This window comes from Chamaea fasciata, unplaced genomic scaffold, assembly GCF_029207755.1.
Source record: "Chamaea fasciata isolate MVZ Bird 193981 ecotype frontalis unplaced genomic scaffold, bChaFas1.0.hap1 SCAF_5, whole genome shotgun sequence".
NCBI lineage: Eukaryota > Metazoa > Chordata > Aves > Passeriformes > Sylviidae > Chamaea > Chamaea fasciata.
Window position 1 is genome coordinate 57,603,157 of NW_027094090.1, and position 27,255 is coordinate 57,630,411.

The 27,255-nt window shown below is 39.5% G+C and overlaps 1 protein-coding gene across 1 annotated transcript; it reads left to right on the forward strand.

Moving 5' to 3' along the window:
- Positions 1-307: 307 nt before the first annotated feature.
- On the forward strand, positions 308-25,554 carry SLC13A4 (solute carrier family 13 member 4). Its single transcript, XM_066183839.1, has 16 exons — positions 308-406; positions 6,178-6,306; positions 8,880-9,016; positions 9,219-9,400; positions 10,101-10,155; positions 11,766-11,805; positions 12,523-12,600; positions 13,875-14,065; positions 15,269-15,388; positions 18,233-18,334; positions 19,444-19,545; positions 20,601-20,698; positions 21,799-21,929; positions 22,275-22,436; positions 23,876-24,013; positions 24,743-25,554. The coding sequence occupies exons 1-16, from the start codon at positions 308-310 to the stop codon at positions 24,878-24,880; spliced, it is 1,902 nt and encodes a 633-aa protein (XP_066039936.1). The 3' UTR covers positions 24,881-25,554.
- Positions 25,555-27,255: the final 1,701 nt, after the last annotated feature.

Genomic DNA, 27,255 nt, shown 5'->3' on the forward strand with positions numbered 1-27,255 from the left:
GAAAATCTGCCAAAAGATCACTATGCTCCTACTTGCAAACCTCTGCATGTTATGGTGTAATAATAATTTGGAGGTGCTGGTGAGCCCTACATAAACTGAATTTTTTTTTAATCAAAAAACCTTTTCAAAACAACAGATTGAAGAATAAATAAACTAGAAAAGGTATTTGAGGTGACTGTGGGTATAAGAGATGAGGTTGTGAGTGATCTTTGCTGGAAATCCAGGCACAGGTGAAGGAAAACGTGGCATGAAAATTGTAATATCTGAGGAACCAGAGAAGAATCTGAAGAAGAAAGTCACCAGGAGTATGGCAGTGGTGAAGGAGATTCTCCGATCCAGAAACCTCTTGCTCGTTGTTCTCATTCCACTTCTGCTGCTTCCTCTGCCACTCATATACCCCAGCAGTGTAAGTACATTTTCATTTTCTTTTAACAAAGTCTCCAAGTGCAGCAGGTAGGCCTGCTGATTAAGTTTGCAGTGTGCAAAAAAAAAAAAAAAAAAAAAAAAAAAAAAAAAAAAAAAAAAAGACAAAGGCATCAAGGAGCACAGGTCTTAGAAAAATCAAAGACTTATATTTGAAGGACTGTGAGGGTGACTGAGAAATCGTCACTAAGAGCTAGAGCTACCTTGAGTCATGTCACGAGCAGAGCTGAAGAGCCAGGTGAAGGTAGAAAAGCACTGATTTAAAGCAGAAATGATGGATCTCTTTCTAAAATAATATCTGTGTGGAAGGGGAACCAGAACAAACACAACCATGACATTTTCTTTAATGAGAGATCTTTTAAAGGAATGCTTATAGAGCCTTTAGGTTTTTTAGTAATAAGTATGCATGGAGGGAGTTTCAGTTTAGTGTGTGTTTATAAAGACAGCAACTCAGATGAGGCAGGAGCTAGGACTTGGTGACAATGATGTCACCTCTGCTGGAACATTTCAGCTCTGACATTGGCTCATAAATGCTGGCCCAGAGACATACACAGAAATCCAAAGGAGGGAATATCCTCTGCTTAACACGCAGACTGGGGAAAAAGGAGTGAAAGCAGCTGTGTTCCTGACACTGCTTTGGAGATACTGAATATCTTGGTCACATGGTAAAGTCCTCTCTTTGCACATCTCTGCAGTTGTAACCCATAAAATAGCAATGTTTTCTTACCTTAGAGAGGTGGTGATATTTAACTTATCAAAATCTGTAATGTATTAAAAATCTGCAGCTTATTCTTCCTCATAGACCTAGACATAAATCTGTCTAGAAGGTGCAGCAATATCCATTCCATTATCTACCCTGCTAAAGATTAATGCTTCCTTAAAGTATCAGGGGATTTATGAATAGTAGTATCTTATTGAATAGAAATGCAAAGGATTAGAAATTGCATAGCTGATTTGAGAAACAAAACAGTTACATTTTGTTTGGAAAATAAACCAGGATTCATAGAAAGGAGATGTTCCTGCACCACTGAACTGTATGCTGCACTTTGAGTTTTCCTGCTTTGAACTTCAATGTGTCTTGGCTGTTCTCTTATAGCACTTTCTCATCTCTTTTATCTCAAGAGAGGGAATGAATAACACAGAGTTGTGCTCTTCAGGGAACAGAAAAGCTCACTCTTTCACAGAGGCTTGTTTTACAGAAGGGTTTAATCTCTCCTGATGTCACTGGAAGGGTGACATGAAAAGAGATGCTCCCCGGCATGCTCAGCCAAGGGGATTGTAAAGCACCTTATAGGTGCTGAAGCAGGAGTTCACTGACAGGATTGCTGCAAGAATTGCTATTGTACACTACAAGCTCCTCTGTGCTAATACCCTGCACCTCGTGGTGCTGCTTTGCTGCAAAGTGATGTGAAAATCCATCCAGTGGAGGTTTACACCCACATTGTATATATGTTAGTGACCACAGAAGGTAAAGTGCAGCTGACAATCTGCCCAAGAGCTGGACAAATGTTTTTAGTGTTATCAAGAAAATACCTACACCAAGCAAACTCTGCTGGCAGTACACTATTCGAGTGCTTTTGCGTAGATTTGACTTAATTACCATCCACTGACTATGATTACTTTTTAAATATGAAGATTAAATTTGATGCCTGCTCACATGCTTTTATTTTTACAATTATATTAGGTTTTTGTCTTTTTTATAGAGATTGAAATTACCAGGTCATTCATATTTGGACTTCTGCAGGGAATCAGCTTGCAGTTTCTTTGATGATACCAGCACATCTCTGGAAATGTCAAAGAAGTATTACATGTGTAGTGGCAAGAGAGATCAAAGGGAGCACAAGGACTCAGAATTGTTTGTAGATGCTGCTAATGGGAATAAATTCCACAGAATATAATTCTTTTATATTATTTTGTGAAAATAAATGGTTGGGTGAATAATATATTTGAAATTTTTTTTAAATTCCTTTTCCCCTTCTGGAGTTATGACTGGACTTGTACCACAGGTTTGGACATACAGAAATGCCTTTCATGTCAAAAAAAGTGTGTGCTTTACAAACTGAGGATCTTTTTCATTCTGTCCTTATTTTCTTCATTGTTTACAGTGGCATGAGCATTTTTGCTTCTTTTTTTTGTAATCTTTATCCACGTTTTTTTTTCTTTTTTGTCTTAAAGCCACTAGAGATACTATAAGGCATGCCACATGGTTTCAGCCAGTTGGGGACATGCTTTCTGTGACCACTGTTCCTGTGGCCACACTGCACTCAGTCAAGGACATTTGGATGACTCCTGAAAGTCAGCTGTTGGCCGAGTGTGAGACGTGCAGTATCAGGGCATGTTGACATCTTGATATGCCAAATCAGCAGAATGGACCCTAAAGCACAGAACATGCTCTGAAGAGCCACTGTTGACATATTTTCATTCACCTTTGCTTTTCTTTACACAAGCTGAAGGATGGAATTTCAGTATGATCCCATAACATCAAAGATGTTATTCCAGAGGCTGGATTACCTCTTTGCAGAGCTTAACCACATGTCTGCATGCAAGATATGCAAAGGGCAAATAAGTGGGCAAATTTCCAACATAGAGTTTATTTTTCCTTTTTATCATTCTGAGATCATTGGATATTTTAGTTACAGAAGTTTTATGCATGACCTTTCGTGTGGAGTTTTTAGCCATGGCTTCTTTTCACCTCTTTTCTTTTCACCTAAGAGACTGAATGAAGGCAGATAATTAGACGATAGTCGCTTCAGCCATCACATGTTTTCCTATTCCCTGCTTCAACCTCTGAAGTGGGTTTACAGAAATTTTTCAGCTGTAAAACAACAGGTGAGGAGGGCGAAACAGCTAAAATTACACTGCCACTGCTTCAGTGAAATACTTAGTAGCTCTGGTAACCATTATTTAAATATATAAACTCAGTTCAATTAAACAGAAGAGATTAATATGGTTTCTCATGGAAACGAACTGAGAAAATAAATAAAGTTGCCAGACAAGCCGATTAAGTTTTTAGTGGAGATTAGCAAGCTTGGCTTTCCCAGCATTTGTTTTCAGTTTCGTACCATTTAAAAACGGGGTTTATTTTGGGTGGAGGTTTTTTGTTGGTTTGGAGGGTTTTCTCTTTGTTTGTTTGTTCGTTTGTTTGTTGTAAAATGGTTACAGCCTAATGTATAGGAAACACAAAGACTTAGTGCTCATCCCAGTAAGATTTTGGTAGAGATGCAACTTCCCTTTGTCATATCCCATTTTCACTACCAGCCTACTTTATTGCCACACACCGAGTAATCGAATATAACAATCACTCAAAGAAATCAAAGAGAAGTACAATTTTGAAGTGAGAAACAGATTTGGATTCAGGTTAGGATTAAATTAATTTTATTAATTTTGGCAATACATATGCTTAGGATCTTATATCTGGACAGCTTTGAAATAAAAATCATTGATTCTTCTTTCATTAGAAGTTATTTTTCTCCTCACACAACTGCTGGACCTCATACAGAGCCCGTGCAAACACAGTTGTTTGTTAGCAGGAGCTAATTAAAAATTAAAAATGTGTCAGAGTCATGAGGTCACAAAGAAGGCCCTGTGATCTGCCCTCTGTGGAATATTGACCTTGAGGTATAAGGTAGTTAAAGGTGACTGAGCAGCAAATCGGGTAATCCAGAGCTAAATTTCTCCAGCAGCCCTTCAGATACTCTTTATAACCTCTCAAGTAACTGGCATTTCTCTGCTCAAAGGAAGTTAGATTTTCTTATAAAGTTATTTCAGTAATTCTGGTGGCCCTGCTCAATAGAATCACAGAGTCACACAATAATGTTGGAAAAGACTTCTAAGATCATCAGGTCCAACTGCTAACTCAGCACTGCCACGTTTACCACTAAACCCTATTCCCAAGGGCCACATCCACATGTCCTTTGAAAGCTTCCAGGGATGATGGATCCACCACCTCTCTGGGCAGTCTATTCCAATCCTTGACCACCCTACCATTGAAGAAATGTTCCCCAATATCCCAAATAAACCTTACTTGGCTTTGCTGAATTATAACTGTTTAATGTTAAACTTTTCTGAAATGGGAGTCAGAGCAAGATCTGGCAGCTAATTTAAATCCAAGCTTCTGAGTAACTTTGGCTACAATTCTTACACAAGTGAAGGAAATGGTGTACATATCAGTCTATCCTGTATTCCTCTCTGGGCTGTGTTCTGCCTGTTGTTCCTATAAGCTGTACTTCAAAAAAAGATGAACATCTGATTGTGGCTCTTTTTCAGGGGTAACGTAGAAATGACATTTATAAGATGAATTTAAATACAAGGTATTGATTCATTTCATTGAACCCACATCCCTGTATAATTTCACCAGGCTTTACACCACCTTGTTCACAAAACTGATTGAAAACAATGAAATGTAAAACATGCTCTTTGATTTGCACAATGATCTGTGAGAAATGCTTCTGTGAGCTCTTGAAAGCTGCTTTATTTAGCAGTCATCCAGCCAGGATGGATGTATAATATATAAAATTATTTTTTAAGAGACTCAAATAGCATTTTTGAACAGTGAATTTTCTAAATAGCCGTTTGTAAGTTGTGACTCCATATGGCTTGATAGGTTCATATGGAAATCTGGTGCATAATGAAGAACAGATAAATTTATAGCTGAAGTAAATCAGTGAAGACCTACCAAATGCCCCAGAACAGCAGGTTAAGGCCAACACAGGACTTGGCTTCAAATTTGAGAAAGGAAATTCTAATTCTCTGAGGAGTGATGATTGAACGCCTGGTAAATATTGGATTATGAAATCAAACAAATTTATAAATGCATTTGAAGGAAAAACCTTTTCTTGAGGATAGTTTCTGTAATTATTATCAGCAGATATCCTTAGGTTTTTAAGTATAGAAACTATTGCTAAGTATGGCAAACAGAGCATAAGGAGAACTTCATTGAGTGCCATAAATGAAGACATATCTTAGAAATGGACCAGAAGACTTCCATTCACTAGCTGTGTTTTCCTGTAAGAATATTCAGCAGATAGCACTTTTCTTCATCATGTCCCAGCTCCCCATGACTGCTCACCATGATGGTCTCATGCCTTTTTCTACCAGAACCTTGGACAGCAGCAAATTTGTTTGATTAACTCCAATCACCCATTGCCTCCAACCCTGCATGGCTGTGGTCTTCTTCCAAGGTTCGGTAAATTACCTGAGCAAATAAAATCAGCGAACAAAAGTGTTTGCACACTGTTTTAAAAAAAGAAAAAACAAACCAAGTTTCCAGAGCATTCCCCAAAATAAGTACAAGGTGTTTTTATGGCAAATATGAACGCTCTCATCTGGTTCTGAAAAACAACATTTCCTGGCTTTGTCCAGGACTGGAGAGAAAAACATGCAGAGGTAACTGGTCAACAGCTCTAATGTGAGGAGTGATAATTGAATGCTTGGTAAATATTGGATTATGAAATCAAACAAATTTATAAATACATTTAGAGCGATTATTTTACTCATAAATTGTCTTATCCCAGCACTTTGCCCTAACATGTGAAAACTTTCATTAGCATCACCTTCTGACACTGTCCTTTCAGATGGTAGACAAGATTTCACACCCAAAGAGCTGCACCTTTGGAGGTCCCAATGCAGACCTTTTTTTTTTTTTTTTTCAAACCCAGGCACCCAAAGTCTGAAGAATCCTATAGGTGAGTTCACAGGGCTCCTGCAGCATGTGGTGGAGCAGCAACACTCATCCTCTGTGCTTTGTCTCCGCAGGAAGCCTCGTGTGCCTACGTGCTCATCGTGACAGCTGTGTACTGGGTCTCTGAAGCTGTGCCTCTTGGGGCAGCAGCCTTGGTTCCTGCTTTTCTGTACCCTCTCTTTGGGGTCATGAAGTCCAGCGAGGTCAGACCCTTGTGTGTTTTTGCCATCTAATGTTCTTACTCTCAGCTTATTGTTTGAATGAGGCTGATCTCAGTGCAGCAGCAAGACTTAGAGGTGTGGGAGGCAGAAGTGGACATCTTGCAACCTGTAACTGGGTCTCACCCTCTCTTTCTTCATCTGAAGATAGATAGAGGACACAGCATAGGCTCTATGAGGCAGGAGAGATGTCCATCCTTTCAGCTACTGCATCACCAATGATTACCAAAACCTATTGCAAAAACGTATTGCACCCACCCTTGCCCTCCTCGAATCCATGCGAACAGCAGCTATAGGATACACTGTAAAGTTCCCTTCCAATTTGATTTATTATGGATGTCATATAGGGTAGGAGGCTACTTATGCTAAAACCAGTTACCATTTACTGCAAAAGACTAGATAATTTTGTTATCCAGGTGAATGTCTAGTCCTTTTTCAAAGCTGCTTTTAGCCTCCTGCTGCACTGTAGCCATGAGTTCTTGGGCAAAGGAGTAGCTGTACAAAAAGGTCTCAGTCCTGAATTTGCCTACTTGAGGGGTTTTTGAGTGTTAATTTCTTTCATTATATGCCAGGAATTTCTTTTATTTTCTCTACAACTTTTTCCACCTGCCTTTTTCCATCCCTTTTTGGGGGATGAGGAGACAGCACATTTGATTTAAGAACAAGTAATACAGATAAGAATGCAGAGGAATATGCAGCAAACATAAAATTGTTGGATTTCTATCACAATCTAGCACTGGGAATACCCATAAATGGATAGACACAAGCATAAGCTGAGAGTTTTATGACTGCTTATTCCCCCAAGTTTTGCAATAAAATGAGATACATTTTCATACCAACACAATTCAGTATTTTCACAATCTTTTTTTCCTAACATAAAGGTAAAGTAGTTGGGCATTTTCATTAAAAATTTGGCAGCACATTGGAGAAGGAAATTTAATGTCAGCCTGAGAGAAATTCGATGCAATAGCAAATAAAGTGACAGTAAGAATACTTCAAAGAATGTATTATTTTCTTTAGGAACTGAAATAAATCCCTGCATTCAAAAATAAACAACCCTGAAGATGTTGCAGTATTTCAAATCTGCAGCTCTAGAATGACTCTTGCCTAGAAAATTACTACTATTTAAGCTACAAATTACTCACAGGGTCTTAAAAACATGAACCAGAGTGTCATATATATGCATGTTGGGATTAATAAGACTATTATTATTAGCATTCACTTACTTCTCCAAAATGGCTATGAAAAGAACAAAGGAAAAAACTCTCAGATTCTTCATGTTGCTGGATTGATGGATTTCCTTCATTCACCTCATTATTTTTTTAAAAGGTAGCAGAAAAATAAAGAAAGTTAATGAGAAAGAAACCAGTGGAAGAAAGCGAAAAAGGTGATATCTGAAAGTTCTGGCACACAATTATGATGGTCAAATCTTTTTAGTCACCACAGAGATTTATTAAAAAAATGTGATTATATGTATAACCTGTTGGAGATTTCACAAAATAACATTATTGTCATTCTTGCACTTTCTGGAGGAGCATCAGTATAACTGAGGACAATGGAAAAATTATTTCTTCCTCTGATCTTAATTGCTTTAAAATGCTGGCACCTACATTTGGTTAGAGAAATAGCTTTAAACTGAAGAAATCATGTTTTTTAAAAAGTATTCCAGCAACAGCCTAGGCAGGATTGCATCAAAATTATATGAAAAATTTTGCTAGACCCCAAGCATCTGTTTGTAACTTTTATTGTCTCCCATTTTCTTTGTTTTTACAGAAGTATGTGTGTATGTTTGTGTAAGAATTTTATGGTTTGCTGAATTTGTATTTTTGCAGTTGCTTCACAGAATATCTTCTCATATTTTAGCAAGGCCCACATTTCCTGCTTTGGAGGCAGTCTCTGAATATTTTCCTGAACCAGTGATGTTTTTGCTCATTGTCTTTAAATTAAAGTTCTTTTTCTTGAAACTTTTTCCTCTTTTCCTGATAAAATAGAAATGGATTTCCAATGTGATAAGTTTTGGCCCAGGGTTTGTGGATCACTGCAGCAATATACCAACCTTTTCTTATTCTATTCAAAGAGCAAGTCCCAAAGGACTGTTTTTCTGACACTGTAGGCTCTAGGGATGCCACATTTTGCCCAAAAGATGAACAAGATAGAATAAATAGAGGCAAGATAGACAATAATACCTCCAGAATGAACGAGCAGATGAAGCACATGAATAAGCTGCCTTCAGTTTTGTGTGTGCTTGTTTCCATCTGGGCCTAGCTGAGTATGACTGACTTAGTGCAGGCACTGAATATCCTGCCTGCAAATGCAACATTTCTCTTGATCTCTTCATAAGTGAGGAGTCTATAAACAATAGGGGATAGAGCCTTATTTGTAAACACAACAAGAAAGAGATTAAAGAGAATATTTTGATTTATGAATTCTTCATTTTCTCCAGCTCCCTGTCACTCTTACTCTAGGGAGCAAAAATGCACAATGCTATATTTCTTCTCATTCAGCATGCTTTCTGTGTGCTTTTTTTAACTGACTGCTTCCCCCGGCCCATAATGCAGGTGGCAGCTGAATATTTCAAGAACACAACTTTGCTCCTCATGGGTGTGATTTGTGTGGCAGCTTCTGTAGAAAAGTGGAATCTCCACAAGCGAATTGCCCTGCGCATGGTGATGATGGCTGGAGCCAAGCCAGGCATGTGAGTGAACCTTGGGCTTTGGGGTAGTCTGAGGCTGAGAGCAGCAGCTTGAAACCACTCTGATCTTCCCATCCATGGGTTAAGCTATCTTGGCTTGATGCCTTTCTCATACCCATCTTTCCTTAGGTTTGAAAGCCTACAAATTTTCCCCTCCTTTTTCTGCCACCTCCAACTCCCTGTGTTTCCCTGTGCTGCACTCCAGGTTGCTCCTGTGTTTTATGTGCTGCACCACGGTGCTTTCCATGTGGCTTTCCAACACCTCCAGCACAGCCATGGTGATGCCAATCGTGGAGGCAGTGCTCCAGGAGCTGGTGAATGCTGAGGAGGAGTGCGAGGTCATCACCACTGCAGGCAGCAACACTGCTGAAGAAAACAAGCCAATAGGTATTTGTATAAATAATATATAAATGGTATTGGCCATTCTTTTCTCTTTTGTTTATCAGTGACCAGACTTGTTGATACATGTTAGTCAAATTCTATCGAGGTCAGAGCTGTCTGACTTATACTGCCAAAAACACTGATATGTACTCTTTCTTTTTGTACTCTGATATTCTTTTCAAAAAATGAAAGGAAGTTCTAGAAGTGATGGAAGATTAGGACCTGGGAAACTATTTATACTGAATATGGGCATCTGCTGTATCTGTGTGTCATAAACTCTTGGTCATAGGATTTTACAGAGTTGGAAGGAAATCTTTGAGAATAAAGTCCAGGAAATTTGGAAGAGGCTCAGAAGTTTTCTCTTGACGATCCCATAATAAAAAATTGATAAGAGCTCTAAGGTTAATTTTGTTCATTCCTTCCCAGAAGGAAAAGGTTTAGGAAGAAAAGAATCTGTTTTTTCTCTCACTTTACAGTTTCCAGGCTGAAAATTATTTCATCCAACCTTGTCTATTACATGTAGGTGTCATAGTCTTTTAATTGCCAGATGCACGTGATCAGTACAATACAAAATAATAAAATGCCACATCAAGAGAGCAGCTGAGACTCTTTGGACAAGTTTCATTTGCAGCAGTACTTCCAGGTGTGACCCAGGGGTTCAGCTCAGCTCTTACCCCAAGGGCTGCTCTTTGTTCCTCTGTTGCAGGTCTCGGTGAAAAGCACGGCCAACCTTCACTGGAGCTTATCTTCATCAATGAGGAGTAAGAATGAACCCTGTACACCAGGACTGGACATTTGAGCCCTACACAGGTTGCCATGAGATGAACCCAGGAGTTAGAGCCAGGAAGGGCAAGCAAAACCTTACAAGTGAATGTTTCACATATGACTGACAAGGAAGGCTTACATGATAAATGGGATTAATGCAGTTGTCTGGATCTCACTAAAAACTCACAGTATCCATTTATTTTTAAACATTATGGATATTTTAGGGAGAAGGAAAATATTTCTGGGGGGTTGAAAGCTCTTTTGAAGTCTGAGTTTGTGCTGTGTAAGAAAGTGCAGATTTTTATTTCTGTTCCCCTGAAGGAACAGTGATGGAGAAGATCCAAGCACAGCATTGACTGCCCACAGGACATATCCAGAGGGACTTCACAGAGCATTCCTGAAGAAAGTGAACTGCCTGCATTTAAGAGAGAGATGAGAGTGGAGGGCAAGGGGACATGGGGGGAGAGAGAACCCACAAAAAACCACCCTTCCTCCCCTACAAAATTTGTAGAAGATTTCTTTAAATATAGACAAATATCTTCAGAGGTTTGAAACACTAGTAGTTTCTATTTGGGGTAGAATCTAGTAAAGGGAAAGGGTAAATCAAGTGAAGAACTGATTTCTTTGTCGAATTATCTAATTAACCAACAGTTCAAGAGATACAAGACAGTATACAAAGCTAATGTTCTAAAAATTTATTATAGGCCAATTCTGAGGAGCATATCATGATGTGTGAGAACAAAATTGCACAGTCCATTTTTGAGCTCCTTCTGCATTGTTTGCAACTGTTCAAAATAAAAGAGAAGCAAGTTTCTTTTACTTTAAACTTTAATTTATTTTAAAACAAATATTATAATTCAAAGAATACAAGTTGATGACTTTAAGTTTACTTGTAAGATCTAAATGGTTTTCCCATTAATCTAGAGACTATTGAGGTTTTCTAATATTCCCTGTTATCTCTTTTTATCCCAGCCATATTTTCTATGCAATATAGAATCAAATCTTCAGATTGGCATTGTGCCATTAATCCCTTTAAACCCTGTTGAAGAGTATGTGTGGGATATTTCATACACATTTATTATTAAAATAGGATTACTTGAAAAAGAGCTTTGAATTTGGCAGGAAAAGTAGCACATCTGGAAATAAGTTCAGTGGATTGTTTGCACGATCCACATGCCACACAGGGCAGGTTTTAGGGAAGGCTTTAATGTGGTGCAGGTACGTACTTAGAAACAGCACTGGAAAAGCTGGCAGAGAAAGAATTTGACTAGAACAGGCAGCAGTGGTGCGGGATTGCCTGGTGATTCACTCCACAGAGAGTAGAGTCCTCTCCTAGAATGGGGTAAATGCTGCCAAGAAACAATTTTTTTCTTGCATGGAGGTGGAACACCATTGTTACACAGCTAGAGATTGAACTATGAAACATAATAATGACTTTTATTGTTTGGCCAAGAGTCCACATAAGAGGTTCTAATAAGAGGTATTCAGCATTTCAGTAAGCACTAGTTCTCCTGCAGATGTTGCCCCTCCTACCAAGATGTGTGCCTCTTGCAGGAGCTTGGTGAACATGCATTTTTAAAGTATCTTTTCCTTTCTTTGTTTTTAGTGCTACTACTACTGACTTCAGCTCCTTGATGCACTCAAAGGTATTGTCATAGGTGGTATCTTCTGTGCTACTTTGTCTTCAAATGCAGGAACCCACAGAGCAAAATGCACCCAGCTCTGAAAAAAATGCTGGTCCATTTATTTCAAATGTGTGGTGGTTGTGGGCAGAAAGTAGGTATTGCAGACTGTCCTGCTTTGTATTTAACCTGTCAGCCTGCTTGCACAAATCAGTGGGGGAACATGAGCTCTGTAACAGCAACAACATAAGTACGAAACAATATAACTTTGTTGTACTTCTTGTTGGAGATCCTGAGATCCAGTCAGCAAACTAACAATTCCATGTGGTTTCTAGAAAATTCAGATATGATATTTTGTTCTTCCAGGATTGCCAGCTTCCGAAGCTGAGAATTCTCAGTTGCTACAGCAGCCTGCACATATCACAAAGTCACAGGCTCAAGAGACCTGTTAGAGTCTCCTACATGGCAGAGGAAGAAGACCTAATCTCATAATAATCAGACTTTAAAATCACTTTAAAATAAAATAAGTAGGGGGTTTAAACTTTTTTTTTTCCCCCCCAGCATAAAATTAACAGCTGATTTTTAGTGGGTTGGATTTTCTTGTCATTTTGGATCCTTTTTTCCTTTTTTCTTTTTTGTCCCCAAAGCCTGCCAGTACCTTTACAAAGCATCACCAATTCTATTCCAAGTGTTCCTAGGAACACAATAAAGGCTAATCCAAAGGCATTTTCCTCCTTGCAGAGTATGAACGGTGTCCACATGATAGCCAACCCTATTGGAACAATGAATTCTACAAGCAATGGGCAGCACCTACCTCAGGTAAGGAAATGTTAGACCTGAGACAAAAGACAAATGTGAGTATCACCTGCTCCCCACTGTTTCATATTTGCTCCTTGAAAGGAATCATTCTCCATCATCTCACCACAGCCACAGCTTGGCCCTTTGCCAGTTCTTGCTCCCATTTAGATGCAACCTGCACAGGTATGTCCAGAAGACCCTTCCCCAATGGCCAGAACAATTTATTTAGCTCTACATCCAGTAATGTGATCACGAGTTTCCTTTATTATTTGACTGTAATAGCCTCTTTGTTTCTGCAAATCCTCCTTGGAAAATAGCCCAACTCAAAAATAACAACCCCTGGCACACAAAATCCTACTCAGAACAAAAAAGCAGCAGGCACTGACCATTAATCTGTTCAGCCACTTTGTTGGGTACTCTTAATATTCACTTCCTTTTTGTCTTTCAAAATATCCAGCCTCAAATTCCTCCATTAAATCTATTCATTCCAATATTTCTACTTCTCTTGAGTAGATCCAAGAAGAGATTGCTGTTTGGATGACAATTTTGTCGTATCCTAATGGCAAAAGTTTATGTCCACAAAAGAATAGGCTAAAATCAATCCATGAATTTGCATTCACAGTTCAAAAATAAATCAAAAGACAAATTAGTAAATATAACAAGCCCTTCTGAACCACTTGCTGCCTTCTCCCTCATTCTTGAACTACAGGTTGCATGAGAAGTGCTTTGAAATACGTTACCATTTTTCCAGTACAAGGACCTGATCTACCAACAGAGATTGTTTCCTGTCACTGATAAGAAAGCTTCTTTTGGAGAAAAATTTTCTGGCATCTTCTCCTTCCATATTCCCATCACTCAGCCTTTTCCACGCAGTTTTGAGATCCCCAGCACTCCATCCCTAATTAGGGGCCCTGAGCCAGTAAAAGTGTGAAAAGTTCACAAAGCCTTTGTGTAGTGGCTGCTCCTAAACCTCAAGGATTATGGATTCCTTCTGCTCAGTGCTGGCACCCTGTCCCTGCAGCCCTCAAAGGCTTTTGGTATCCCACTGGCATTCCAGTCAGACCTGGAGCTGGCCCAGACCTTAGCCAGAAGTCTGATTACTGCTTGTCCAACATTTTTGTCACATGCCAGGCAATTTCAGGCCCTGGGACAAGTCTCCAGGACTGATCCCAGTTAATCCCTGTGAAGAAAAACCTGGCCTCTCTTACACAAACCTGTTTCTCACTGTTGGCATTGGAGCAAGCTGGGCTGCTGTTCTGATCACCTGCTTTGCTTGTGGATGTGTTCCCTCACAGGCTCAGCTCCTGGTCCTGCCCCCCGAACCCTCAGATCTTGGCCTGGGCAGCAAGTACCGGTACCAGAGCAGGCATGACCACATGGTCTGCAAATGCCTCTCCCTGAGCATCTCCTACGCAGCCACCATCGGGGGGCTGACCACCATCATAGGCACCTCCACCAGCCTCATATTCCTCGAGCACTTCAACAAGTAAGTGACACTGGGATTTGGTGAGAATGGTGGATGAGCCATCATCATCCTTGTGGGTCATCTCCTACCTTAAGGAACCCCAGTAAGAACACTCTGAAGGAAAATTTGCTTCTTCCTCTGCTCTAATGTTATTACCAATGGTCAATGTTTGAAAGCTAATACATATCCATGTTTTTCTGTTATGCAAAGTAAAAACTCCTCAGGGTGTGGTAACATTGCAGTTTCTCTAGCAACTTCTTTTGATTTGACATACTGATTACCATGAAGGCAGCAGGCACTCTGGAAAAGTAAACACTAAAGCTATGAAGATAGAGCAAAGAAGACAGAGAAATACTCACAAAAGAAGAAATGTCATAAAATCAGCTGCTCAACGTGTAGTTGCGAAAATACAAAACCAACTTAGATATGTGGCCTTACTCATTTGCTTCAGAGAGGATAAGAAGCATCCCTCTGATGACCTAAGTATTTCCTTTATCATAGTCCCAGGGCTCTCAAAGACATGAATGTTTCAATGTCAGAAACATGAATATTTTTCTGTCAGAAGACTGGTGGTACTTCTCATGCACAGAAACACATCCAAGCTTAGATCTGATTCTGACTATCTACTGCTGCCACTACTGCCTTGACATCTCTCATTTCCCTCTCTTAAATGGTGGTAGTAAAGAAGATTAGTTTAGAAGTCATGGTTAATCCAAGTACTTTTATTCTACAGGATTTTCCAAGATCTTGCTTTTGTGACAGTTGCACCAAATGCACACATCCATCTTTGTATGTCACAAATGACAACATCTTTGTCAGAGCACAGCAAAATGTAATCAGTATTTGTGTGGCTCATGAGAAGACATAGAAAGAGGTTCTGAGTGAAATCATTCTGAAAGTCTGACAACCATAAGAGCAGCTTTAATATAAACCACAGTTAGGGATGGAGTTTCACTTCAGCTATTTCCAAGTGTTTTTGAAGCTAGTCAGACAATCCAGACTATCTGGTGTTAAAGGTTTGGAAAGCTATAGCATTTGCCTGTTGGTTTCACTCTGCACATGTAATGCAAAGGCAAATGCTGTTGCAAATGCAAACTGACGGAATTCTTCTATCACCCCATGACAGATATACATGCCTATAGATGTGTGTGCAACCATGACTGTTGAAGGTCCCTGTCCCTTTACTGTCTAACTTCTCATGCTTGTTAATTTTTTAATTTACAGCCAGTACCCAAAAGCTGAAGTGGTGAATTTTGGAACCTGGTTTCTGTTCAGTTTCCCCATCTCCCTCATCATGTTGGTGCTGACTTGGTTCTGGCTGCACTGGCTGTTCTTGGGCTGCAAGTGAGTGAAAGTTGTTCAAGATATACAGATCACAAAAGCTGGGCATCTGCAGCTCCTCTCAAACATGTCTCATGCAGAAGTTTTGACTGACAAATGACAGAATTTAAGGCACAATTTCCTTCTTCTTGCCAGAACAATTGCCAGAGGAAATCCCACTGCTTAGCTGCCCTGCATAGACAGCAGTGTAGAGTATTGCTGCTTGAGATTGAAGTGCCCAGGTATTGCTGATAGAAATCTGTACTAAACATTCAACTGGTTTGGGCTTTTTTCATTCTTATGACAATGAGGATTCCCTTGTGGATCAAAATCTTGTTGTAAGTCCTTTTGAAAAAGCACAGTTTAAAAGATGAAGAGAAAAATAACTGCAAGTGAACAAGTTACTTTTCAGATCTGCCTCCAACTCAGTGAAATTAACATAAAGCCAGTTAAAATTAAAGGTAAATTGACTCCATACATATTTCTCTTTAAAGTGGAAAGGACTCACAGCTTAGGCGACAAATACATTTAATAAGATTAAGCCCTTAAGCTCCAAAATAAGAAAAAGTTTCAGTCTTCTAGTCCATTCATACCACATATTGTCTTTACAAATTTAATGAAAACTGCCTAAATGTGTGCATTTAGAATGGATTCATTAATCTACATTAAATTGCGATGCAGACACATTTACTCAGAAAATTGGCCTTAATTTGATTTAGTTTACTCATAAAAGTAAACTGAAGTGACATCACTGCTTCACCCAGGACAATGAATAAATTGATAATGAGTTCTGCTTGCTGCTGACCTTGACTAGCTTTGAAGAAGTAATTTAGAGATGAATGGCTCTATGCCCCTCTCAGTCAGACTCTGAGTCTTGTAGTTCCAAATTAAAAGGCTAATATAAATTCCTTCTGCCACTTTTTTTTTTAATGATGAGAAGAAACAGGTCCTAACATGACCCTCAATTAATTTGGTTTAAAAAAATAAAATTGAAATTCTACATTGCATCCAAGACTTCATGCTGATTAATATTGTTCTAAATAATACCAGAGACTGCAGCATTATTGACGTTTTGAGAAGTACTAGTTGATTCCAAGGCTCCTTAATCTCTGACTTCTAATCACTGCACTTCATTAAAGAACATACTATGTTGGGAGCTGAACTTCAGTGCTCTGCCTTCACATCCTCCTGAGCCTGGAAGCACTTAGAACATGTTGAAACAGCTGCCTAATGCTTGTGCATAAATGTTTAATGAATTCCCGTCATGTTGTTATCCTAAGAAGCCCTGTGCCATCAGTCTGTTCTTACTTGGCTTAGCTGGAGCAGCATTTCAGATTTTAAGGCCCTAGACCAGGTCAAGGGTGAAAGACAATGGACCCACCAAAGGATCTTTGCCAGCAAAGAGCTAAGGGTAGACATTACTACAGAACTGTCCTTTATAAACCATATAGCTCTTCTGTTCCAGCCTGGAAGGCTCTTCCAGCCTCATCTCTCCCTGCTAGTAGATTTTACTGAAGTCTAACAGCAAGACTTTCAAGGAAATTTAAAACACCTATAGATGAAGGACAGTGCTAAGTGAGCTAAAAAATGTGTTACGTATTTGCCTCTGTGAAATGAAAACCCTGGCTGAATCCTTTTGTTGACCAGACAGGGCCTGTCTGGATCTTGAGCAATGCAAATTCCTTTGCAAGTCTGTTCTTCAGCAGATACATTAAGGGAGATTGCAATCCACGGTTTGGCCAGTGCTATGGATTGGGTGCCTAGTGAGGTACCAACTGAGATATTAAAATAGTAGGAACCATAAAAGCACCCATTATCACCTAAAACAACTATCAAATTTGCACTGCCATGGCACCTGAGTCGCTGCTGCTGCCTCTTTTAGACTGACTTAGATGCTGGTACACCTCTGTGTGAGAGAGGACACAGCTGGAGTGGAAAAGGAGGGATCTGTGGCTCAAAGCACAGCAAGATAACCCTTCTGGAAAGAAGAGAAGGGGAGGGTTAAAGTGACCTTGAAAATATCCTAATCTGAATTTAAAATGTCCATGCTTTCTTATAGAATGAAGGCACACTGAATAAACTAAGGAATCCACTTAACATCCATACAAATGTATAGGAGGATCAATACATCCAGTTAGGAAATATGCTCATGTTTTCATGTCCCTGGCAGAAGTACAGGCATTTTTCACCTGGACAAAACCCCAGGCTGACTCCCCTGGCCTCTGTGGTGCTTTTCTTGCTGTGTCTGGTTTAGAAATTATGAAATTAGAAATTATTCAGCTATTATCATGGCAGTATAAGCAGAAGCAAACAGGTTGTGGCAGATAATGGAATCCCAAGCACAGCTTTCTTTCATTATGAATCCTGAATATTTGAGGCAAATATGGTCTCAAAAGCCAGAGGAGGCCCCAAATATGTCGGATAACCCTGATCCAACTGGAAAGCATAGTTAGCCCATGAAAAATTTCTATTGATAGCTGACCTCTGTCACAATCTTTTCATGTGATGATAAACACTAGCCGTAGTTTTTGGAGGTTTCTGGCAGTTCTTTGAGGAAGCCCACGCAGAGGGAGCCCAGCCATGGCTCAAGATGGCTCAGAGATACCACTCAGTACGAGTCAGAGGACCCTGGGGACCTTCCAACTATGTCTAGAACTGAATCTTAAAAGAACTTGAAATCAGATTAATCAAATATCACACACAGTCATTTCCTTTCCCGTTGTCATCAGGCCTTGCCCCAGTCACATCTTCTCCCAACAGTTCCTGATACCAAAATTTTCAGTCTACCTCATTGCTGGGGTTTTTTTTAATTGCTTTTTCCCCCACCTCCTCTTTATGCCCTTGACTTATTTTATTTTGTTATCTCAGTTTTAAAGAGACTTGTTCTGTGAGCAAGAAGAAGAAGACCAAGCGGGAAGAAATGTCAGAGAGAAGAATTCAAGAGGAATATAAGAAACTGGGAAACGTAAGGTAAACCAGACCTGCCTTCCTTGGGATTTCACCTCTCTAGGCTGAACCACTGTCTCCTTTTGCCCTCCATGCTGCCTTGGGCTCATGTAGCTTATTCAAAAATTCTCAGCTCTTTTTCCTCCCTTCCAGGATAGAAATAGAAGTAAATGCAGAAATGAACTAAAATCAAAGACTTTGTTACAAGCATGCATGTTAACATGTAACTCACTTATCTATTTCTGGAGAAAAAGGGAAAAGAAAGGAAAGATTTGAGTTTATTCCGGGATTCAAAGACAAACCTTGACTCAGATAACCTTTGGACCCTAAAGGACCCCTTCCAATTCAAGCTCATACTTATTTTAGTGGATGGAAGTTCAACAAAGGCTTTTTCCCATGCCATGAGTTGTCCAGCCTTCCCCGTTGCCCATAACATTTATGCATGACGGCAACAAATGTCTCTTGAAAAGATTATTTGGCAAGATTTTCATTTTCAAGAGGGCTGATACGGCAGAGAACTCCTTCCTCACAAAACATCTTTGTGCTGCTTAACTGAAATGCTGAGAGATCAATTGCCTGAATACAATAAACTCTGAAATTAAACTGTTGTTCAGGCTGTGCCTAAATATGAAATCACTCTTAATTTAAATCTATGGTAAATTATAAATCCTAAAGCCACCTCAAGTATCCTCAAGTCACCTTGTGTGCACCATCTGTGCTAATTTACATTGTAATTTGCTCTTAGGCTTTCTACCCTTCTAAAAAATGCAAGAGAATGTGTTTACAGTGGAATGCTAATATGAACTTCACCTTGTTAACACACTTAATCAGATAATAATGCAAATACAAAACAAGCATTTAGAAATATTTTCCTTCAGGTCCTGCCCATGAATGATTAAATTGCAAATACAGATGGATATTTTTAGCCTATTTCTTACTGGATTAGATGGTTCCCAGCTGGGAGCCAAATCTAGAATCCTTTAATTCAAACTAATCTTCCTTGCTGTTTTTCATATGGTTTTTATCCTTTTTTGAAGCCAGTTTCTACTTTCTTACTTCTTCTGGAACTTGCTCTTGAGTTTTCAGACAGACCTTGGAACTACTTCCCAGCTTTCTCTGTTTCTTATTTCTAGCTATCCTGAGATGGTGACTGGATTCTTCTTCATCCTGATGACCTTGCTCTGGTTCACTCGTGAGCCTGGCTTTGTACCAGGATGGTCATCTTTTTTTGAGAAGTGAGTGAAATACCCTAACCTGCACAGGGATACAACTTTTCTACTTATGACTTTCTACAATAATTTTTTTCCCCTAAGACATCATCAGTCACATTTAACAAAGCAGTGAAAAATGGAGTCTGTATTCAAAAATTAGGATTTTTTTTCTTAATTTATATTTGTTCTTATAATGAAAAATTCCATTCTTTCTCAGTATTCAGTGAGTTAAGTAGAGAAAGTAAATTAAACAATTTCAAAAGTAAAAGGAGGGTCAGATTTTGAGCTTAAAACATTTCAGTGCATTCACAATCACAAAGAAGTTTTCACTAGAATATATTTCAACTATAATTGAAATTAAAATTTTTGACAAAAAGTGTTTTATCAAGAAAATGTTCATTCAATTAAATATTGCTGAGAATGGTAACTGAAGCAAATAATTTTTCTTTTATTTTAAATGATATTGAAACAAATTACATTAAAGCCTACTATAACACACTTTGTACATCAAAAAATATGTGATTTGAATGTAAGTTTTCTTTATATTACTACTGTATAAAATTTCTTTAATCTTTATTCCAATTTTGACAGAAAACCAATTTCTAATACTGTGATTTTCTGATTATCACTGGAGTTGGGCACTCCTCAAAATACTTTTACAGAAAGAGTTTTAACATTTAGTTTAAAATCAATCTACAGTTCACGTCCAAAAGATCACTTGGGTTTGGCTTTTCCCCAGGATGTGTTTACTGCTTCTTACACTACAATAAACACACTATTTTTCTGTATCTCCAAGTTAATAGATTTGTAAACCAAAAGGGATTATTTTTTTTCAGTCAGAATGTTAAAAATTGTTGAGCTGTGATTGAAGTTGGCTACCACAGGCAGTCTAATAAATGGGAAAAAAAAATCCAATTTGTATACTTGACATGCTGGCATATTTTTCTAGTGGGCTGTTAGTATGACTTCAGATGTGGGAATACAACTGCACCTGCAGAAATGTGCTTGGAGCTATGCACCTAGTTTGGAAATGCTTCTGTTAATGTGCTTTTATGAAAACGTTGCTGTTTCTTTCCTAGGAAAGGTTACCGGACTGATGCCACTGTCTCGGTATTTCTTGGGTTTCTCCTTTTCCTGATTCCAGCAAGAAAGCCATGTTTTGGAAAAAGGAGAAAAGGTGAGGAGAATGCAGTAAGAAAGAGAGTTGGTGTCTTTTTCAATGTCTAATGATTTTTTTTTTCATCTGTACAAAGTTCCAAGATACTTTTATGTTGGCTAATTAAGGTTCAGTTTCTCCTCTGATCACAGCCCTTCCTACATCAGACCCCCTTTGCCGTAATTCACATTGTCTCATTCGGAGGATGACAAACAGGCCTCGAATCTGAGACTGCCACCTCTTCTGTGCTAGCAGTTATTAGACTTTAGGACTGAGGACTGAGCTTTAGGAAATGTTCAGATGGAGTTCCATATTTTAAAACTATAATGTAAAATCAGCTGAAGAGAAACCCTAGCAAAAAAATTAGTCATCACTTATACAGTGGAAATCACTGTAATGTCTTAAGATAAACATAAAAGAGGTTATAAAGTGCCAGACAGTGTTCCAATTCTGTGCAATGCTTCTCTCACAGTCTTCTTGATAGTGAGATTATTTCACATTTGTGTTTGGGTAGCACTCAGTGGTTTGATCAGTTTGCTGCGGCAGTCTTTCAGCAGTGCTATATGAAATTAGAATTGTCTGCACAGTCTTATGTAGACATTATAAATGTGTATAAACAAATATTTTTATATTGTCTTATATTGTACAGGTTTTAGGAAAATAACTCCTCCTTCTAACTCCTCCTTCAAGAAAATACTCAGGCACTTAAAAACCTGACGTCCTCAGATAAAATCTAGGGGCCTAAATGCACTTTATCAAGCATCACGGCCTACTTCATAGCCCTTCTTTGATAATATAATCCCATCATGACACCATTTCAGTGGTCCACAGATATACGCACATGCATGTCACAGCTCACAGTCCCTCAAAAAACTGTAACATGAAAACACAGGGGTTTACAACTATTTACATCAGCAGAGCAGCCAAGGGAAAGTCAGGATGTTTAGATATGCTGCATTTTCTGTGGCCAGGCTATCCAGAGAAACGGGCTATGCACTGTCTCTTTGCCTCTCTCTCAGGTAGTCCCATGCATACTCAACCATTTCTATTCTTGTGAAAAATGTGAAGGCCTTTGCAAAAAAGGGCAGTATAATGCTGGTCACACACTTTATTTGATATAGGAGATGGCAAAAAATCAACAGACATTAACACACTGGAGCCCATCATTACCTGGAAGGACTTTCAGAAGACCATGCCCTGGGAGATTGTCGTGTTGGTTGGAGGAGGTTATGCCTTAGCAGCTGGATGCAAGGTACTGGTGTAGATTTTTTTTCTATCCTCCTTCCTAAACATATTATCAACCTGCTCTTTTATTCCTTTGTATGCTCCCCAATTTGGATTTATGATGTGGATACTTACAAGTTTGTACATAATGTAGTGGGCAGCACTCCCTGCACTCAATATATGTCTTTCTTGCTATTTATTGATACTGCAGTGAAATCTATTTTACTGAGCAAAAGGAAATGCAGAAAGCATTGACCTAAACTTTGTTTATTTGCTGGCGGGATTCTCTGATGTAAACTGCCACAGAAAGAATAAGCTGTTTTACAAACATACCAAGTATTTAGTTATTCTTGTGCTTCTGTCCTTTCCTCAGACCTCTGGCCTCTCTACATGGATTGGACGTCAAATGCTCTCCCTCAGCAGCCTTCCCTACTGGGCTGTTACTCTGCTGGCTTGCATTTTGGTGTCCATTGTAACAGAATTTGTTAGCAATCCAGCAACCATAACCATCTTTCTGCCTATTTTATGCAGCATGGTGAGTTAAAATAGTGACATTTTTAGTCTGTTGTTTCCTCACAGGCTTGTGGGAATTTTTTAGGGTGTCAGGGTCGTGGCACTCTTCACATGAAACCCAGCCTCAGCTCCCAAGCTACTGTTCTGTAGTCTTGGAACTAGGAAAAATAATATAATTGGGCAGCCAAAAGCATATTTTACTATCAAGGAATTTATAATACCTCTCAGACAAAGTGCACTGAGGAATTTATATGCCAGGTGCAAGAAAAGATGAGTATGGAATCAACAAGTTAGGTGAATTTCACATAAAGCTTGAGATGCTTTTGTCAATGTTATTTTAAATGTGTTGCTCATTACTTAGTGGTCACCTGCTCCCTACTTGTGAGAAAAAGACTGGAGTGCTGAATTTTATTTCAGATTTAGAAGTGTTCAAGGGGTTGATCTGGTAAGCATACTGTCTTCCACCATGGAAAGCAGAGATGTTTGTAAGGAGCAGAAAAAAACCAGGATGCTATTGACAAAGGTGGAAGAAAGAGATAGTAATTTAATTTTATATTGGAATAGCAGTTACAGAAAATTTCCTCCTTTTTTAATATAATGTGAAACGTTAATCATCTTTCCCTCTTATAACTATTTTATGGGATAATCCCAAAGCATATTGTGTGAACAGTTCTGAGTTAATATATAGATGTGGCCAGATCAAAATATGTGTTTCTGTGGCTTAGGAGTTCAGATTTGCTTCTGCTTCACGCAGAAAGAAATTCTCCTGGAAAATTATTTAGAGCAGTTATCTACTTGTAGCGTGAACTGCCATCTTAAGGCAGACTCCCTTAGATTGCAAAAGTAACCTGGAGACACTTCCCAAAATGATTGTAGCTTTGTTTATCCTTCCATTTCCTTCTCATATAAAACTGGGCCAAAGCAATGTAAATGGAAATGGAACATTTTATCACCACTGAAAACTGCATTCTTAAGCCCACTGTAAAGAATACTCCACCATCCCTGCCTTCTCACCATGCAAGTTTGGATCATGAGCAGCTGGTTCTCTTAACCACTGTTCAGGAGGACATCACATAATGGTCTCAGCATACTCAGCAACTGGAAGAAGCAAGTTCTTTGTGTCAACCTGTTGTGACTTCTCGTGGATGAAGACTGAAGCAGCAGTCAGTGTTACGGTCCAGGAGACACGATACAGAATGACACAGAGAACAAGTGAGAGAAAGAGCAAAGGTGTCCTATTAGTAGCAAACTCCACCCTCCCTCAGTGGGAAATGTCTCAAGAGAGACTCTGGAACAGGACCACTCAAAATTATGGCATTGCTCTAAAAAACCCAACCGACCAAATAATACTTCCACGCTTAAGTTTAGAAAATAGGCAGGTGCGATTCACAGCAAAGAGGGTCCTTTCAGCCCTGACTTTTACTGATTAGGTGAAACACCTCTCTCCCTCTGTTCCTTCAGTCAGAAACCCTGCTTATCAACCCTTTATACACCCTGATTCCTGTCACCATGTGCATCTCATTTGCGGTGATGCTGCCTGTGGGTAACCCTCCAAATGCCATTGTCTTCAGTTATGGGCACTGCCAGATCAAAGATATGGTGAGTCTTGGCACTGGGTATATCCTCCCATGCTTCATGCAACTCTAACACCTACTCCCACATTCAGCTGATAATAATAGTAATAGTAATAGTAATAGTAATAGTAATAGTAATAATAATAATAATAATAATAATAATAATAATAATAATAATAATAATAATAATAATAATAATGGTGCAAATAGTAATTATTAAATTGGTGCTAATATTTAGTAGTGATGTCTGCACTGCTCTTATACAATACAGCTGTCAGGTTAAGAAAAACCACAGATCTGCTGTAGGATGCACACACTTCTTATCTGTATTTTTTTTAATAAATGTAATGGTCTAAAGAGCTTTAGGACTATGCAATCCTTTGCACTGACCTACTAAGACAAGCAAAAGAGAGCATAAGAAATTAGATTTATCATGTAACTCCACAGTAAGTTGTGTATCACCCTGTTATGTGTGGTTTAAGTCCCCATTCTGATTATCTGATTGAGAAGTCCAAGTGCCAAACTGAGCAGTTCACAATGAACTGCACCACTCTAGCCATCATTCCTGAATACTCCAACATGTCCTTAACACATATGCTCCCATTTATGCTTTTTTCTTTTTGCTCTATAAATCACTATACATAAATTACCATAATTGAATGGTAAGTGAATGAATTAGTATATATACTATTGGGGTTTTTTTCTATGTTAACTGTTTTTGATTAAGTTGCTCTGATGTATTTTGCTTTTGCAGGTGAAAGCTGGCCTGGGTGTGAATCTGATTGGCCTGGCTGTTGTCATGGTGGCCATCAACACGTGGGGAATTAGGCTCTTCCAGCTGAACACCTTTCCAGAGTGGGCAGCAGTCAGCAACATCACAAGCCAAACGTAATCTTCAATGGACAAAAGAGCAAAAGTGCAAGACCAAAGCAAGTTGGGACAAAATATTGCACCTACATTTCACATACAAAAGAAAGAAGGAAACTTGTGTATACAGAGAACCAGGATCCATTGTAAAACCATGAAGAAAACCTACCAGGCCAACACCCCCCATCACTCTCCTGTCTCTTTGGCTGCTGTTTAGTTATGCACTTATGATTCCCCTGACAGAGAAAGTCTCATCCCCGATGGCACTCAGTGCTGCTCCATGAGTAAGAAGGGAGAGGGCTGAAGTGGAGTGGTGCTAGTCTATCTCCCCATCCTGTGCGTTCACTTGAATGTCACACCCCCTGCTCTCTAGCAGCCCAGAGAGCAGGAACTTCAAATGCAGGAAAATGGCAGAGACTAAATAACTACCAAGGCAAAAGGCCAATCTCTTTATCTCCCATCAACAAAGTGAATGCCCTGCTTTCCTCACTGGATCTCTGTGACACACATTAAGTCTTCTCATGTATTATGTCCAGTTTTTAATAATTTCTTTAATATCAATACATTTGAGTTGTACATTAGAATGATTGAATCTCATGTAATCACACTTAAATGAATTTTTATGCTTTTCCACTTCCAATCTAGGTTCTCTAGTTGATAGTGTGAATGTCTATTCTGCAAAAATAAAATGTCAATAAATTATTCACTACTGCACATTCTGATGCTCCAGGAGAATACAAATATTTCACCCATAACCCACCAAACCCTTAGAGAAGCAGTGTTGAGACAGCAGGAGATGTTGGTTTACTGCTCCTGTCAAAACAAAGGGATCCCACAGACTCATCTTGGAAATAAAGAGGTACAATAAAAGGTCTCAGGCTGGCAGAGGGAAGAAATAAGGGAAAAAAACTAAAAGCGTTTATTAGCCCTTGTTCAAAAAGCAGGAAGTGGCATCCTTTAGCAAAACAATTGCTATTCCTGGTAGTTCCTGTAAATTTCATTTTGCATAGCGAAGTGTTTCTGTGCATCAGTCACTGAAAGCATCCCCATGACCCCCAATGCATAAAACAACTCACTTTTTCAACTCTCCTCCCATCCCACCTGTTGCTGTGTTCCCCCCAGCCCGAGCCTGCTGCTGTGCTGCACTCCAGCTCACAAAGCTCACGGCGGCCTCTGCCGTGTGGATCCTTCAGAGCCTTCCTGATTCCCTCCCTGCGTGTGTCCCTGCTCCCCGGCAGGAGGCTGCTGCTGAACACGGAGCCCAAAATGATGCTCAAAGCAGAGGCACTCCGGCCTCCCCTGACACGAGCTCCATTCTGAAGCCCCAGGAGCAGGAGAGGAGGGGCTGCAATGCCTGTTCACCAACACGGGCAACATCCTCCAGGACAAGCACTACAGTGGGTGGGGGTGTCTGCAATACCAACAGTTGTGTCCCGACACACAGCAAGGAGAACATCTTTTGTTCACAGCGCCTGAAGTCACTTTTGACCATTCTCCCCCTGCCAAGAAACTTTCTGGCTTGCCTTCTTCCTAGGGCTTTAGCTGCTCTGCACCCTTTACTTGCACTCATCTTCTAAACCTTTTCACTTCACGTTTCATCCACCAGCATCATCCAATTGCTTTGTTGCTCAGCAACAAATCACTCTCTGCCCTCCTAATACTGATTTCTCAGCTCTGCTCAGCTCCCATCACACCTTGCTATCCCAGAGATTTCCCAGGGGATATTCTCATTTGTGAGAGGCACCAGCTGGCATTCCAGCCAGCCTTAGGGAGACCTGGGATTACTCACAAATCAAACAGAGCATCCAGCTACGCTCTTCAGTAAGAACAGCAATAGCATGAATTGGCTTGGTACTATTGCGCATCTCAAAAAATATTTCTTCAGAAACATATCCAGGAGGCTCTGGATTAGCTTCTGTCTCACGAGATTGGTGTAGAGGCATTTGGAATGGACTCAGGCAAGGAATTTCCCCAAGAGACTATTTCTCCTGTTTTGGTGCTCCTGGCACACTTCCATATTCATGGCTGCTGACACTTGCCACTGCCATGTCCCACCAAGGTAGATGTAGGCAGTGTACTGTCCTGGCCTTTTTTCCACATCAGATCAGTAAATGCATGCCCTAACACCACATTCTGCTCATCATTATTGCTTTGTTGTAGTAGTAGTAGTAGTAGTAGTAGTAGTAGTAGTAGTAGTAGTAGTAGTAGTAGTAGTAGTAGTAGTAGTAATAGTGGCAAGTGGACAAAGAAGTCAGGAATTTTCACTCATAAAATATAGTGTACTGTCACTCAACTTCAAATTTGTCTCTACCAACAACCAAGGCAAAAGTATTTTTTTTCAGAGGCCAAATAAGCCTGATTTCAAATTAAGTGATTTCAGGGTGATTTCAAGATTCAGCA

Bases quoted from the DNA above. Each gene is read 5' to 3' on its own strand.
- SLC13A4 (XM_066183839.1), top strand. From the start codon at position 308: ATGGCAGTGGTGAAGGAGATTCTCCGATCCAGAAACCTCTTGCTCGTT. The intron at 20,699-21,798 runs GTGAGGAGAATG...TATTTGATATAG, and splicing joins TTTTGGAAAAAGGAGAAAAG to GAGATGGCAAAAAATCAACA. The intron at 24,014-24,742 runs GTGAGTCTTGGC...TTGCTTTTGCAG, and splicing joins ACTGCCAGATCAAAGATATG to GTGAAAGCTGGCCTGGGTGT.